Source organism: Ylistrum balloti, unplaced genomic scaffold, assembly GCF_031769215.1.
Source record: "Ylistrum balloti isolate Yb309-2 unplaced genomic scaffold, AGI_CSIRO_Ybal_v1 Utg369954, whole genome shotgun sequence".
NCBI lineage: Eukaryota > Metazoa > Mollusca > Bivalvia > Pectinida > Pectinidae > Ylistrum > Ylistrum balloti.
This window is the reverse complement of record NW_026782055.1, coordinates 92,293-109,259: the sequence shown is the minus strand read 5'-3', so window position 1 is coordinate 109,259 and position 16,967 is coordinate 92,293. Positions and strand designations below refer to the sequence as shown.

The 16,967-nt window shown below is 36.7% G+C and overlaps 1 protein-coding gene across 1 annotated transcript; it reads left to right on the top strand.

The window, feature by feature from the left end:
* Positions 1-12,820: 12,820 nt before the first annotated feature.
* On the top strand, positions 12,821-15,877 carry LOC132547444 (RYamide receptor-like). Its single transcript, XM_060211199.1, has 2 exons — positions 12,821-13,621; positions 15,482-15,877. The coding sequence occupies exons 1-2, from the start codon at positions 12,821-12,823 to the stop codon at positions 15,875-15,877; spliced, it is 1,197 nt and encodes a 398-aa protein (XP_060067182.1).
* The last annotated feature ends 1,090 nt before the right edge of the window (positions 15,878-16,967 follow it).

Below are 16,967 nucleotides of genomic sequence, written 5' to 3'. Positions count from 1 at the left end.
AATGTGTTAATTGGCGTTACTAAGAAAGAATCAGTGAGGACAGAAGCGTTCAACAATCTTGTTTAGTGGAAATGATAAGATTGATGATGACAAGTAATTAAGATGAATCCGGCTAGATGATTTGATGAGGCAACTGTTGAAAGTCAGAATCGACCGGCAACTGTTGGGTGTGTATCTAAACGTCACACAGTGACCATCTTTACCGAGTTTAGCGTATTGATATTTTCTTCTCTATTGTTTAATACAGAACCAGGTCAAGTACGACCAAGCAGTCTGTTCTATACCTAGCACGACGTCACAACAGGCACAATTAATTAAAAGATTCCCTACACAGAATTCTCCAATACTCAGCGACAAACTTCCTAACAAATGTGCATTGTTAGTGATTCTGTCCAGAAATGTTGCCGAAGGACACAAAATCCTACTCATTTTTCTTGATAAATCTGACAAATCAAAAAAATGCCAGTCCACCTCCGGAGTTCTCGATCTTTTGTTAAAGGATTACTTTGCTGGCGCACTGTTCTGTACATGTAACACGCGAATATCTATAAGATTGTCTTTTCTCCTTCATACATTTTACTTTTCTGATTTCTCAAATGCCGATAAGAGTGTTGCGTACTGAAAGAAAGAATGTAGTTTTCAAGATGGCGACAGCAACAGAGAATAGATTTAAATATAGAACACATACATTCAATCTTTTAAATACAGAATTACCTGAAATGATTGTATCGATGACCTGAAGTTAAAGCTAGGCGAGAGGGCAACGATTTGTGTATGTCATTCTCGTTCTTTATGTTGTTGAAATTGTTCCGTCAAAGTATATCTCATTTGGTAAAGTCATTATCTAGTTATCGATACAAAAACAATACAGCTTGGATATGATTTAATTGGATATCTAATTTTGGAGGAGGCTTAAAATTATGAATATGGAGTGGATTGTTTGGATATGAAGTGCACAACTTTGGACATGGATTAATGTTAAACAATAAATTTCAGGGCACTTTACATATTCAAGTTTGTCCACTCCACATTTTTTGACAACGAAAAAGTGAATTGTTATGCCTTCAGAACAGTGTCGTATTTGATAAAAAAAAAGCAACAACATGATATCCATTCTTATATACAGTAATGTACACTCGAGAGTTGGAACTCGACAGGCAGGACTCGAGGCTTGTAGAGTAGTATTATGCTAGCTTCGTTTTATGCACATTCATAATAACAAATAGCGGTGTAATTAAGGAACAACGGACAGGTTATCGGTATCTATTACCTGTTGTAATGGAGAGTGTTTTCTCGAGAGAATCTAATGATCCAAACCAATTAGTAATACCACATATCTATACTGTCGATACCCTGCCTTAAATGGTCTATATAACATTACAGATACGTCATCCTTGCTCTAGCAGCAATTACATGCATCTGCATTAGGGCTTAGAATCTCTCGAAATTAATGACGTGAAAAAGCTTCTGAAGTTTCAGAGAGTAAGAGATTAGCCTCAGCCCACAATCTACTTGGAAAACCGCTGACAGCTACCCCTCTTGATTGTCTGGGTATGTTATTTATTCGAGTAGTGCTCACAGAGTCAAAACTTAGTATATAGTCGTCTTAGATAGGCGGCGCCGATGCCGTACAAATATGGTTCCAGTTAGATTTTAGGAGTTCTAAGAGGCTATACATTCATTCGTAACGTTCGGGCGTGGTAAATCAAAGGTCAGATCTCTCATGTAGCTTGGAAATACTTAGGCTGGCCCCTTACTTTATCAGACTTTTAAAATAACTACCGAAGTACTTATGATTAATAGGTCTTACTGCTATGGATCCCAATTCCAAGACGATTTGTATGGTGGTTGATCTATCACATTACGTTTGAAAGACTTCGACTCATGTAGAAATCTAAAAGTATACTTTATCAGTCAAAATATATTTTATCTAACATAGTATTTGGTATTTTTTTAATCCGTTCTACGACTTGAGTTCCAGCTTTTAAGGCAGATCATTTAATGTATATCTTTTGTGTTAGATTGGTTATTAAAGTGTAGTACTTGTTATCTGCAGTAAACGTTGTCTTGATAAAGACCTTCTGTAGGTTAGATCACCGGCGACAAAAATCCGGTGTACGAAGATACATTAGGACCGACATCTGTGTCTCGAATATGTAAAGGGGGATAACCTAGTAAGTGAATTTTGATCACTCGCTTTAATCTTTTTTAATCGAGCATGCAATCTTGTCATCATTCTGTGCTTCTCCGAAACGGGTAGAACTACAACGTGAAAGAAAATCTAATTAAGACAAAAAGAAAATCTAATTGAGACAATCAAATTATAAAGTGATAAATGTCGAATATTGCTTATTAAATGGAAGTAATGATAAGACTAAAGTGCCATTAAGTTGCCGACACTGATTCGGTTTCTGCAGAGGAGGAGGGAAATTAACACGCAACTAATTATTACACTGAGCAAAAAAAAAAGCATTCGGTAAAGCAATGGGATTCCAACAATACAGCGGTGTCATCTGTGTCCATGTTGAAACTTGATACAATCACCATAAGATGAATCTTGTGAGAGGGAGTGCAGCTCTGATCTAACTGCCGAGACATCTATCCTCCAAAGCTATTGGAGTAGATATGCAGGACTGTATATTGCCGTCAATGATGTGATCTACAAGGTGAAAAAAAACAAACAAAAAACAAAACAAAAACCAAGCAAACAAAGACACTGTATCAATGTAATAGAAATGTAGGAAGTAAAACGCTTCCAGAGTAATGCTGAATCGATGTTAGAAACATCATCATAATGCTTTTGAATTGCGCTTATCTAAGAACTATTTTGTTCTATGATCCCAGTTTGTAAGAATGAGCCTCCAATACCATCAGAGTGATGACACTTGGCCATCCATTATATAGGATACTGCGGTATTAATAACGCGAACAGAATATTGACAAGGTCGTGACCAAACTGTAAACAAGCAATGAAAGTTTGTCGTTCATGAAATTTTAGATGAAAGTTAGAATTTGAACATATCAACATATACCTTTGATTTCTCCACACTATCGCATACTCCGTTCTAATCTAAAGGATTTCATTCTCTTGTTACAATTAGAGGGAACAAGACGGTGGTTCAGTATGGCTGTGAACCGTACCTCATGGCGATCTAGTTTTCCGTTGACAGTGCCTTCGTCTATTAATAGTACAGACTATTGATATACCTGTGACGCTCCCGCTTTGATTTTTCACATACTAGAACTTTTTTAAAAAAAAAAGAGAGAAAGAAACAATTCTCTTCAGTTTAGATATTTTGATTATCGTTTTCATAACATGAAATTCCTTGACCATGTCCGTTGGGTCACTGACCATGTCCGTTGGGTCATTGATCATGTCCTTGGGATCCTTGACCATGTCCTTGGGAGCCTTGACCATGTCTTTGGGAGCCTTGACCATGTCCTTGGGAGCCTTGACCATGTCCTTGGGAGCCTTGACCATGTCTTTGGGATCCTTGACCATGTCCTTGGGAGCCTTGACCATGTCCTTGGGAGCCATGACCATGTCCTTGGGAGCCTTGGCCATGTCTTTGGGAACCTTGACCATGTCTTTAGGAACCTTGACTCTGTCCTTGGGATCCTTGACCATGTCCTTGGGAGCTTTGACCATGTTCTTGGGAGCCTTGACCATGTCTTTGGGATCCTTGACCATGTCTATGGGAGCCTTAACCATGTCTTTGGGAACCTTGACCATGTCCTTGGGAGCCTTGACCATGTCTATAGGAGCCTTGACCATGTCTTTGGGAACCTTGACCATGTCCTTGGGAGCCTTGACCATGTCTATAGGATCAGTGAGCACGTTCATTGTATCATTGACCATCCCCATTGGGTATACTTCCTGGAAATCGAAATAAAAAATATGTCAGACTCTTCAGCCGGTTACTGCCAATTTCACTTAGAAAGTAACAATCTGTAAGAGCTTTCAGTATGATATCCAAATCAGAGTTGTCGGAACCCTGTTTTCTAATGCCACTGTAATAACATGTAGCATCCAATTCGATACTCCAGGGATTGTTCCCAATATCACGATTCCTTTGATGCACTGTACCATGTAGACGTCGATAGCGGACTGATGAATTACCATACATTTGTGAAGAAAGGGATCTCAAGGTAGCCAATAAGACCTTAATTGTATATATTTCATTTCTTTGTACCATATGAAGTATGATGTTTCAATTACCCGATGTGTGACAGTTTTGTTGTTTACTGGGTCTCTCTTTGAGAACGTGAAATTACTTAGATTGACGTAGATTTACACGGCGATGTCAGTAATGAAATGAAAGACCTCTCCGGACTGTATAATTTTATTATTGTCGTTCCTAGTAATTCCTTGTAAACATACCTATTTGTCATATTTGTCAAAGTTTCTAGGATATTCGGTTTAAAATACGACATTTTTGAGATGTCAGTATTCTTTTCTTGTTCTAAGTTAAATACCATGGTACTGGTTCATATGAAAACATTAAAGGAGTATGTATACCACGTGATCGTTTATAACTCAGAAATTAAATCTGCATCTCGTTGTGTTCATCAATATGATGGAGAGTCTCAAACGTTCTCTTGAATCACCTTTTCGTTAACATTCTAAGAGAGTCACAATCTGCCATATTTATAATCCATGTTTTGGTTTTCTCCGTACGTTTTATCAAATTATAACTATATATATCAAGCAAATGCGATGCTTGCTTAAGGTATTAATGAGAACAAACGCACATGTAGGAATTTCTACTTACTCTGAAGACTAGAAGAGATTTAGAATGTTCTTTATATGTAAACGATCCTTTCTGAGGATCTGAAAAACGATTTAACCAAGTTGATCGTATAATGCTATTATATGACGTCAAGACAAATTCTAATCACAGATGTAGCAAAACGGCTATTATAGATGGAATTAAAGAAACCAAGACCAATCATCTTAAAGATTAGGACAGAATTACCGTCTATCATATTGAATGCAATATGGTGTATTTACTGAATGTATGAAGACGGTGTTCAAGTACTCCACTATCCATGTTGGCGTGCTCGTTTATTACAAAACGCGGAAAGCAATTTCACAGTGTAATCTCTTGTTTTGAGAAATCGTGTGTATTGTAGTTGAATGATATATACCATAAACAACCTCAAAAAGGCACATAACTAGGCTTTATACCTATGGTATCATATTCATCTCTGCTGGTAACTGATTACTTTTATATTTGTCTCTTTGATTTATTGTTTTTGATATCTTCATTTTATACATGTGAAACGGTATTGCCATATATGGTGAAATGAAAACCACGCAGTATACCATAAAAGCACACATACGGGCTCGGTGTTGAATGCGATTCCTCGCTAACGGGTTGCTTTCTATATTAGATGGAGATTGATACATATATGAAATCCCATTTAGAAATACCCAATGTTTGACAGAGACCATTGAATAATTAAATGAGACTGACAGAGTGTAAAGGATATCTCCATTGTCACGTTACGAACATTTCTAGAGAGGGTAAATCTCACGGACACACGCTTGTTGCATCCAGTACTGCTATTGTACTATTGTCAAAACAGAGCCCAAGTAGGACCGAGTGTTGATGGTTCCAGTTGAAAACTGTAATTAAGTAATTTGAATGCGGTGAAAACTAGAGTAAATTTGACCCAAGAAACTGATCGGTACCACGTACCGAGAATCAGAGTATATTAATTTGAATAATATAAATAACCCACAAACAAGATCCACTGAGTCAATGATTGAAGACATTCTGCTGTTATCACTTCCATGTTTTACAAAGGTACTGAAGCCTGTTGAAAACATCGACATGGAAAAGATGACAAACGACAGCTTAATTCATAATAAAGTTTCATTCTAAAAAACGATATTGTACAAGAAATTTAAAGGAAGAGAATTTAATGCTGGTTCGCCAAAAGACTGAAGGTTTGGTGATTTTTTCATGTTTTCTAAAAATGAATATTACTCGCTCAGGTGGTATGCATCTAGGAAAGTTCTGGCCTGTATTTGTGGCCCTATTTTATCGTCTGTAAGGACATTTTAAGCTTGCTTTTAAGGTCCTCTGAGAAAATACAATAGATGATGTCTACATTAAATGTAGACTTGGACATATTTATATACCATGGACTCGTGTGAATTTTCTTATGTAGCATACCGATCACAACTGTAACTGAGGAATTTTACCTAAATGTATCAATATTTCAAAGCATCCTCGAAAACTAATTACCTCCGAGATGAATTTCCATAGTCTTTTTACACAGAGGCTTCCAGCAATGCATGCTCTGTATTTCAAACGGTGATAAATATTTTGTATTGCACCGCCAATCAGAAATACTAATTGGTAAAAAATACGTTATCTATCGATCAGTCAACTGAAATAATAGAAGGTTCCACACATTTAAGCATCGTTTGAATCTGTGATGCCCGCGGCTTTTATGTTCCTCTTCTCTGATCGACAGGTTAGGAAAATCAACAGAGCATTATCACTAAATAATGATATATGTACAGACGTGCAGCACATCTAGCACTAAGCTGACGTCAGAACAACCATTTCTAGCCCGAACGACAAAATATAACAATCCTTCAATAATTCGTTACCAAATGTAAATGTCGACTACATGAATATGTTGTTGAGGAGGAAAGAGATATCCTTGATAACATTGAATTAACTAACTAAACACGTAGTGATGGAGCTTTCCGTAATAACATTGAATTTACTAACACTTAACACGTGGTGATGGAGATTTCCGTAATAACATTGAATTTACTAACACTTAACACGTGGTGATGGAGATTTCCGTAATAACATTGAATTTACTAACACTTAACACGTGGTGATGGAGATTTCCGTAATAACATTGAATTTACTAACACTTAACACGTGGTGATGGAGATTTCCGTAATAACATTGAATTTACTAACACTTAACACGTGGTGATGGAGATTTCCGTAATAACATTGAATTCACTAACACTAACACGTAGTGATGGAGATTTCCGTAATAACATTGAATTTACTAACACTTAACACGTAGTGATGGAGATTTCCGTAATAACATTGAATTTACTAACACTTAACACGTGGTGATGGAGATTTCCGTAATAACATTGAATTCACTAACACTTAACACGTAGTGATGGAGATTTCCGTAATAACATTTAATTCACTAACACTTAACACGTAGTATTGGAGATTTCCGTAATAACATTGAATTTACTAACACTTAACACGTAGTGATGGAGATTTCCGTAATAACATTGAATTTACTAACACTAAACACGTAGTGATGGAGATTTCCGTAATAACATTGAATTTACTAACATTAAACACGTAGAGATGGAGATTTCCGTAATAACATTGAATTCACTAACACTGAACACGTAGTGATGGAGATTTCCGTAATAACATTGAATTTACTAACACTTAACACGTAGTGATGGAGATTTCCGTAATAACATTGAATTTACTAACATTAAACACGTAGTGATGGAGATTTCCGTAATAACATTGATTTTACTAACATTAAACACGTAGAGATGGAGATTTCCGTAATAACATTGAATTTACTAACTAAACACGTAGTATTGGAGATTTCCGTAATAACATTGAATTTACTAACACTTAACACGTAGTGATGGAGATTTCCGTAATAACATTGAATTTACTAACACTAAACACGTAGTGATGGAGATTTCCGTAATAACATTGAATTAATTAACACTGAACACGTAGTGATGGAGATTTCCGTAATAACATTGATTTACTAACACTAAACACGTAGTGATGGAGATTTCCGTAATAACATTGAATTTACTAACTAAACACGTAGTGATGGAGATTTCCGTAATAACATTGAATTTACTAACTAAACACGTAGTGATGGAGATTTCCGTAATAACATTGAATTCACTAACACTAAACACGTAGTGATGGAGATTTCCGTAATAACATTGAATTCACTAACACTAAACACGTAGTGATGGAGATTTCCGTAATAACATTGAATTTACTAACTAAACACGTAGTGATGGAGATTTCCGTAATAACATTGAATTTACTAACACTGAACACGTAGTGATGGAGATTTCCGTAATAACATTGAATTCACTAACACTAAACACGTAGTGATGGAGATTTCCGTAATAACATTGAATTTACTAACACTAAACACGTAGTGATGGAGATTTCCGTAATAACATTGAATTTACTAACACTAAACACGTAGTGATGGAGATTTCCGTAATAACATTGAATTCACTAACACTAAACACGTAGTGATGGAGATTTCCGTAATAACATTGAATTTACTAACACTAAACACGTAGTGATGGAGATTTCCGTAATAACATTGAATTCACTAACACTAAACACGTAGTGATGGAGATTTCCGTAATAACATTGAATTTACTAACTAAACACGTAGTGATGGAGATTTCCGTAATAACATTGAATTCACTAACACTAAACACGTAATAACATTGTGATGGAGATTTCCGTAATAACATTGAATTTACTAACACTAAACACGTATGATGAATAATAACATTGAATTCACTAACACTAAACACGTAGTGATGGAGATTTCCGTAATATCATTTAATTTACTAATACTGAACACGTAGTGATGGAGATTTCCGTAATAACATTTAATTTACTAATACTGAACACGTAGTGATGGAGATTTCCGTAATAACATTGAATTTACTAACACTGAACACGTAGTGATGGAGATTTCCGTAATAACATTGAATTTACTAACACTAAACACGTAGTGATGGAGATTTCCGTAATAACATTGAATTCACTAACACTAAACACGTAGTGATGGAGATTTCCGTAATAACATTAATTTACTAACTAAACACGTAGTGATGGAGATTTCCGTAATAACATTGAATTTACTAACACTTAACACGTAGTGATGGAGATTTCCGTAATAACATTGAATTTACTAACACTAAACACGTAGTGATGGAGATTTCCGTAATAACATTGAATTTACTAACACTAAACACGTAGTGATGGAGATTTCCGTAATAACATTGAATTTACTAACACTAAACACGTAGTGATGGAGATTTCCGTAATAACATTGAATTCACTAACACTAAACACGTAGTGATGGAGATTTCCGTAATAACATTGAATTTATTAACACTAAACACGTAGTGATGGAGATTTCCGTAATAACATTGAATTTACTAACACTAAACACGTAGTGATGGAGATTTCCGTAATAACATTGAATTTACTAACTAAACACGTAGTGATGGAGATTTCCGTAATAACATTGAATTTACTAACACTAAACACGTAGTGATGGAGATTTCCGTAATAACATTGAATTCACTAACACTAAACACGTAGTATTGGAGATTTCCTTAATATCATTGAATTTACTAACACTGAACACGTAGTGATGGAGATTTCCGTAATAACATTGAATTTACTAACACTAAACACGTAGTGATGGAGATTTCCGTAATAACATTGAATTTACTAACACTAAACACGTGGTGATGGAGATTTCCGTAATATCATTGAATTTACTAACACTGAACACGTAGTGATGGAGATTTCCGTAATAACATTGAATTTACTAACACTAAACACGTAGTGATGGAGATTTCCGTAATAACATTGAATTCACTAACACTAAACACGCAGTATTGGAGATTTCCGTAATATCATTGAATTTACTAACACTAAACACGTAGTATTGGAGATTTCCGTAATATCATTGAATTTACTAACACTAAACACGTTGTGTACGCATAAGACATCAAATTAGGCTCCAATAAGTGCCTTCATCTGGTGATACAGTATGTTAAATATCGACTGTTATGGCACTTTTGTAAGTATATAATGAAAACACTTGATCAGTCAGTGACAGACAGTCGTTTTATGTCGGATAATGCATATCACCTCCTTCATTTTTGTTGAGGAAGTCATATATTCACAATATCTTTGGAAATGCGCCACGATGTTTAGATTAATTGAGCGTTTAGCGGAGTATTAGCTATTGTATATAGGTCTTAGTATTCCATAGTCGATCAACTTTTCTCCATGCAATTGAAAGTAAACATATAAGAATACAATAGAAATTTTCAGTCAAGTGTTCCCGCATACCACCTTTCAATTTTTATATATAGTTACATGGTTCTGAATACAAATGTATTCTGAAGTCATCTAACATCAAAAATGTTTGACAAGTCTATTGAAATAAGATATTAGTGCGCCTCACTTTCAATATTTGTCTCCGCCACTTCCGATTTTCCTACATCGACTGAAACCGGCCAAAATACTGTTTAGTTCAATGAATACGTTTTTTTTATAAAGCTCTTTTTCCATTTAAGGGTTTTCTTTAAGTACGTGTTTTCTGTCCAATCATTCAAAAATAGAATATCCTGATTTAACTAAATCCCATGAGGTGTGGTACAACCTGTATGTAATGTTTGAAATCATAGAGTAGTGGGACACGGTTCTGAATGCTGTATGTACGCGTTTTCTTTGGATTTTATCAAATATTGAAGGATTAATTGACCGACTCAATTCCCATTCATTTTGTAATATCTAATATATGGTGTACATTGATACTCAAAGACAATACATACCTTCACACACAGATCACATTATATTGAAATCATTGATATTGTTTCTATTTATAGAATGGTAAGATTTACTTTTACCAATCTATAAGTAACTTAATGCACAACTGTTCTCGTAAATACATCACTGTTACTATTACCACAATATCATACTTAATACTATTATACAAGTTCTATCATTAAGGGCCTGTATCGTTCGCCTGGTTCAGTGAAATTGCTTGAAAATCATTGACAAAATTGAGATTGATTTCTCATCTACCCCATCGGAATCAGATGTAACGTTTATACAAAAGTCATGCATGCTTCAGACTAAAGCAGGACAGCATGCAATCACTCCTAAAGAATAAAGTCAATCTTGATAAATTCCTTCTATTGTGTAGCGCCCCTTCTGTCCCTGGTGGCCGAGACCCACAATTTCTACAAAACTGATATCCCTTCACCCTATGATACCTAAAATCTTGATATTCCTACAGAAGAAGGAGGAAGTTAAAGAATTTGCTCTATTCACTTATTGGGTTCAGCCGCTAGGGCCAACTCGGGCAGAGAAACGCCGTTTAAACAAAAAGGATTCCCTTTCACCTAAGCATGCTTCATGTGAAATCGGGACAGAATTCACGCATGTATACAGAAGAAGTAGAGTTTCGGAAATTTATCTCGCCTTTCCCTATTGGATCTTACCCATCTGGGTCTAAGGGTGGGGGTCAGACCCATCGTTTAAACAAACCGAGTACCTTTCATCCGAAGATAATTCAGACCAAATTGATACAGAATCTTTAAATTCCTTCAAACGAAGAATTTTTAAAGAAATTAACCACTATTAAGAAGTATTTCCCCAATATGGCGCCGATCCTCTTGCCTCAGAGGGTTGAGATCCACCGTTTGTACATTCTAACACGGGTAGAATTTTAAAGAATTTACTCTATTTCCCGAATGCCCCGACCACTATCCCAGGGGGTGGAGGCAAACAGTTTATACTAATCATTAATAATAGGCATCCTCCACTCATTTTCCGCTTTCCCCAGGATGCTTCTGAGCAGCTTTGGTCAAATGTCGCTAATTGAAGGACTGACAACGGACCACGGACGACGGACGGACGACGGGCGCTACATTATATCTTTGGGCCTGTGTGCTAAAAATATTGCTTGAGCAGTGAAGGTTCAGGCTCTACAAATCTACCTGAGTATCATCCAATAACAAAAGTACAGAAAACAATGGTGTTAATGAAACTCACCTTCTACATTTCTAACGTCTAGTTTTATGTAGTCACCAGCTACGTTTCAGCAGTATTGGAAGTAGTTTAATCACCTTTTTGTTACCTGAAGTAGAATGACAGCTAGTGTAAAAATCCGATCTTTTACATACATTATGTATTAAAGCGTTTAATGCATACCCCCTCTTTCTCACTTTAAAATCAAATCAAAGCACAGTTCATTTCATATGATTTAATCCTAAATGAGAGAAGCAAATTAATTGGCCAATGCTGCGATGTAGGGCATTATTAAAGTAAAGAGTCCATTTTAAAGGACAAAAGATATTGCAATGCGTTTTAAGATCATAAGCATTAATTTTAATTATTTTTATGTTATTGATCCATAACAAACAAAAAAAAATAAAGAAAAATTTATAACTAAATATAAGTGGAGTAAACAGATAGCATTAACTACTTGGCGGTATATTTACGGTACACTCCGGTTTTTGGGGGTCAATAACCTGAGAACTGAACCCCCATTTAACCAGAGTTTTGTTTGTCTATCTATCTATCTATCTATCTATCTATCTATCTATCTATCTATCTATCTATCCTATCTATCTATCTATTATCTATCTATCTATCTATTCATTTATTTATTCGTTATGTAAGTGTTACACAACCACAATTATAACTGTTCTTCCGAAGTTTCAGTTGAACAGACTGTAAAATACTCACAGAAATGAGATAGTCACACGCTGGGCTCATAGTCGATATGACAGTTGTGTGATTTCGCTTGGGGGAGGTGATGAAATACGTCTAAGCGCGAATTCTGTAGTTGATGATGTTCATAGTTTACTTGATCAATGCTCAGTTTCTTAAGCAGGTGTATAGCACTATAACATTCACTTCTTTAATCTTATGACAAATATCCAAGACTTTCAGAGACACTCACTACCTCACATTGTTTTACAGATTCCACAGATACTTACCAGTATGGTGGTGGGCAACTACTTTGTCAACTCGTCCTTCAGCAATCGGACCCCAGCAGAGGCAACCACGTCTGGACATCCCTTCCTTCCGACAGAGGACGACGTCTGTGTGGCAGAATTGGGTCCGACTGAATGGATACTGATTGTCCTGTACGGAATTGTCATCATCGTTGACGTGACCGGAAACGGTATCGTCTGCTACCTAATCTTCTCGGAGAGGCAGTTAAGGACAATAACTAATTTCTTTCTGGTGAATTTGGCTGTGGCGGATATCGCAAAAGCGTTCACTGGTATTCCATTTTCACTGATGGTAAACTTGATATTTAGATACTGGCCTTTTTCTGCATTTTTGTGTCCGTTTGTAGCCTACATAGAGATTGTCGTGGTATTTGCTAGTGCTTTTACGATGGTCGCTATGAGTGTGGATAGATACATAGCTATTGTACATCCGCTGCGTCCAAAACTGACCTACAGTGGCATGGCGTTCACCCTTCTCACTGTGTGGTTGTTAGCCTTCGCCATGCCCATTCCGACTGCCCTCAGCGCGGGATTGTACATTCCGGACACCCCGAATTCCACAGACAGGTATACATGTTACAGCCAAAAAGAACACTGTTTGGAGAATTGGTCGAACGAGTCACAGAGGTCGGTATATAGTCTGCTTATAATGACTCTACAGTACGGAATTCCATTGGTGGTCCTAGCCTTTACATACACCCGAATAGCTGTCATTATCTGGATACGGCGAACACCTGGGGAAGCCGTCAGACAACGGGACGAACGCCTAGCATCATCAAAACGAAAGGTAAGGAAATCGAATTAAAATAGATATACCTTATCAATTAATGTGAAGTTGGTTTCGATAATAGATTAGGCTCTGTTAGTAACGAACAATGTGGTCATAAAAACAACAAGGCAATATCAACATGTGAACAGAATCTAAACTCAAATTCATTAAAACTAGGGCAAGATATTAATACAAGAAATATCTACACAGAGACTCTTGAAAAAAGTACATGAAGAATAAGACCATGTGTTTCCGTAAAGTAAGCGCTTCCTGCTTCATCGACGACATCCGCCATGTAAATCTTGGTCACATTCCCAAATGGGAACAACGTATACAAGAACTAAACCAGCAGGCAAAATTACGAGCATCAAACTAGTCCAGCTTCATATCGCACAACAAAATAGAATGTTTCTCAATAAAATCACCGTCACGACTACCAACCTTCGCCAAAATTTCCATCAATCATAGAAACTCTTAAAGTTTGATGCTGTAACCTTTAGTGTGATATCAGACGGTTGTAGATTCACTGTATAGTGATGTAATTGGGTTTGTAAAATGGATTGAGTGAAGCGTGTGTAAATTTACAAAGTTTATTGTGAGAAATCATGCTCGCCGAGTTGTTTGAATGCGAGGAAAAACACTGCATCATACATATTTACGGTGAATCTGGAAAATCCCCTCTGATTAATCATTTAAACGTGAGAATTATTGCTTTTTCGCACAGGCTTAACACTTGTACAGGAAAACTATCTGGAATATTGTATCACCTTATATACAAATAACATGAAAATAAATTTGTAGAATTTAGATGTTTCAATGTTGTAAAGTCAATTTAAAGTGAAACAGGTGTAAACTTTGAATGAATCAATCCAAGTGATTATGTGTCAAGTTTAACAGGCTTTGAAGGCTAATATAAAGCGGAATATCGAGACTCATTCATCTAGAAATGGTGAAATGATACAGACTCATCTAGGGGAAATATGCATTCCTTTTTCAAAGAAAACATTTGCTTGTGAGGAGCATTTAAAAAAAAAAGATAAGTGTCAAAAGTAGAAATATTTTGTGCAAATTTAGAGCTCCAGTTGTGTCACTTCCTGTTGGGACTGGTAGATAGTTAGGTTATGGGAGAGATAAAACATGGTTACGTGGAGAAGTGGTATTGGAGATGAATATCATTATATAAATATATGAGTGTGGATATCCAGAGATACAAATAAATAGGAAGAAATCAGTCCAAATCACTATACCTTGTATCCTTAGGTGAGAACATTTAAAGGCCTATTAACTGTATGTATTGTAAAAAGGCTCACCGGTCTGGTTATTGTCCCCGGTTATCTGGAGAGGGTTATTGTCCCCAGTTATCTGGAGAGGGTTATTGTCCCCGGTTATCTGGTGAGGGTTATTGTCCCCGGTTATCTGGAGAGAGTTATTGTCCCCAGTTATCTGGAGAGGGTTATTGTCCACGGTTATCTGGTGAGGGTTATTGTCCACGGTTATCTGGGGAGGGTTATTGTCCCCGGTTATCTAGAGAGGGTTATTGTCCACAGCTATCTGGATAGGGTTATTGTCCCTGGTTATCTGGTGAGGGTTATTGTCCCCGGTTATCTGGATAGGGTTATTGTCCCCGGTTATCTGGTGAGGGTTATTGTCCCCGGTTATCTAGAGAGGGTGGTTAAGACAGCCTAGCTTTTATAACTATGTCCTTGAGCATCTCGCCTGGTTTTTGGAGGAGTCGGCTCGCTGAACTCCAAAACTCTATATCAATGTATATCAAACATTCCAACATGATCTTTTCTAAACTGATGACTAAAGTGATGTCTTGTTTTGCAAACATGTGTAAGGAGCAGAAATTAAATCTTAATCTTATCTTGTCTACAGATGGTAAAGATGATGATTGTGGTTGTGTTACTGTACGCTTTGTGTTGGCTGCCTCTCCACACCCTCCAACTCTACAGTGATGTGGATCCTACTATCTATGACCACGTCCCCAACTCACATCTACTCTGGAACTTCATCCTTTGGCTCGCCCTTGTCCATGCTTGCTGTAACCCTGTCATATATTTCTGGATGAACAAAAGATTCCGATATGGGTTCCTTCGACTTCTAGTGTGTTGTCTGAAGAGGAGCGTCCCACAACACAATGCCCACCTCCATTCCCAGTTCACTATGAACTCCCTCCACCAGAACAGCAGGACAAAACGCTACAGTGTATTGTCACATGGCGATGGAGGGAGGACATCAGGGACGAAGAATGAACCGTCTAACACCTCATAGTTAGGTACAAAAAGCGTGTCAGTGACGTGGAATGTATCATCTTACACGTGATAGTCAGGTATAAAAAGCGTGTCAGTGACGTGGAATGTATCATCTTACACGTGATAGTCAGGTATAAAAAGCGTGTCAGTGACGTGGAATGTATCATCTTACACGTTATAGTCAGGTACAAAAAGCGTATCAGTGACGTGGAATGTATCATCTTACACGTTATAGTCAGGTACAAAAAGCGTGTCAGTGACGTGGAATGTATCATCTTACACGTTATAGTCAGGTACAAAAAGCGTGTCAGTGACGTGGAATATATCATCTTACACGTTATAGTCAGGTACAAAAAGCGTATTAGTGACGTGGAATGTATTATCTAACACGTTATAGTCAGGTACAAAAAGCGTATCAGTGACGTGGAATGTATCATCTAACACGTTATAGTCAGGTACAAAAAGCGTATCAGTGACGCGGAATGTATTATCTAACACGTTATAGTCAGGTACAAAGGCTTAGCTGTACTAAACGCTATAGCGATGTATTGGGATAAACATTCTTTAAGTCTTACTAAACACTTCCAGTGTTAAGATTTCTACAATTTGCTGGCATTTTAAACTGAAATGAAATATGAAGAAAATGACAAATGAGATTCTTTGCCCTACTTTCTAACTTTGATCTTGGTACATTATAGACCATGTACCTGTGGATTATGTACATAGGTACCATGTACCTGTGGATTGTGTACATGTGTACCATGTACATGTGGATTGTGTACATGTGTACCATGTACCTGTGGATTGTGTACATGTGTACCATGTACCTGTGGATTGTGTACATAGGTACCATGTACCTGTGGATAAAGTACATGTGTACCATGAACTTTTGTATCGTTCTGAGTTTTTAGTTACCACGTACCTTTGTATCATCCACCCATGTAATATATATTTGTGTGCTCTCAATATTTTTTTCCACTTCAACTATATGAAATTCGTATACTTGTTTCACTAACTAATGAAATGAAAACTGACCTGAGCACCAAGGACTTGTCAATTCCTTTTGTCATAAAGCATAGCAAGGTAATAGGATATATATATATAACTTG

Excerpts from the sequence above, each read along its gene's own strand:
- LOC132547444 (XM_060211199.1), top strand. The coding sequence starts at position 12,821 with ATGGTGGTGGGCAACTACTTTGTCAACTCGTCCTTCAGCAATCGGACC. Across the intron at positions 13,622-15,481 it reads TAGCATCATCAAAACGAAAG|ATGGTAAAGATGATGATTGT; the intron begins GTAAGGAAATCG and ends TCTTGTCTACAG.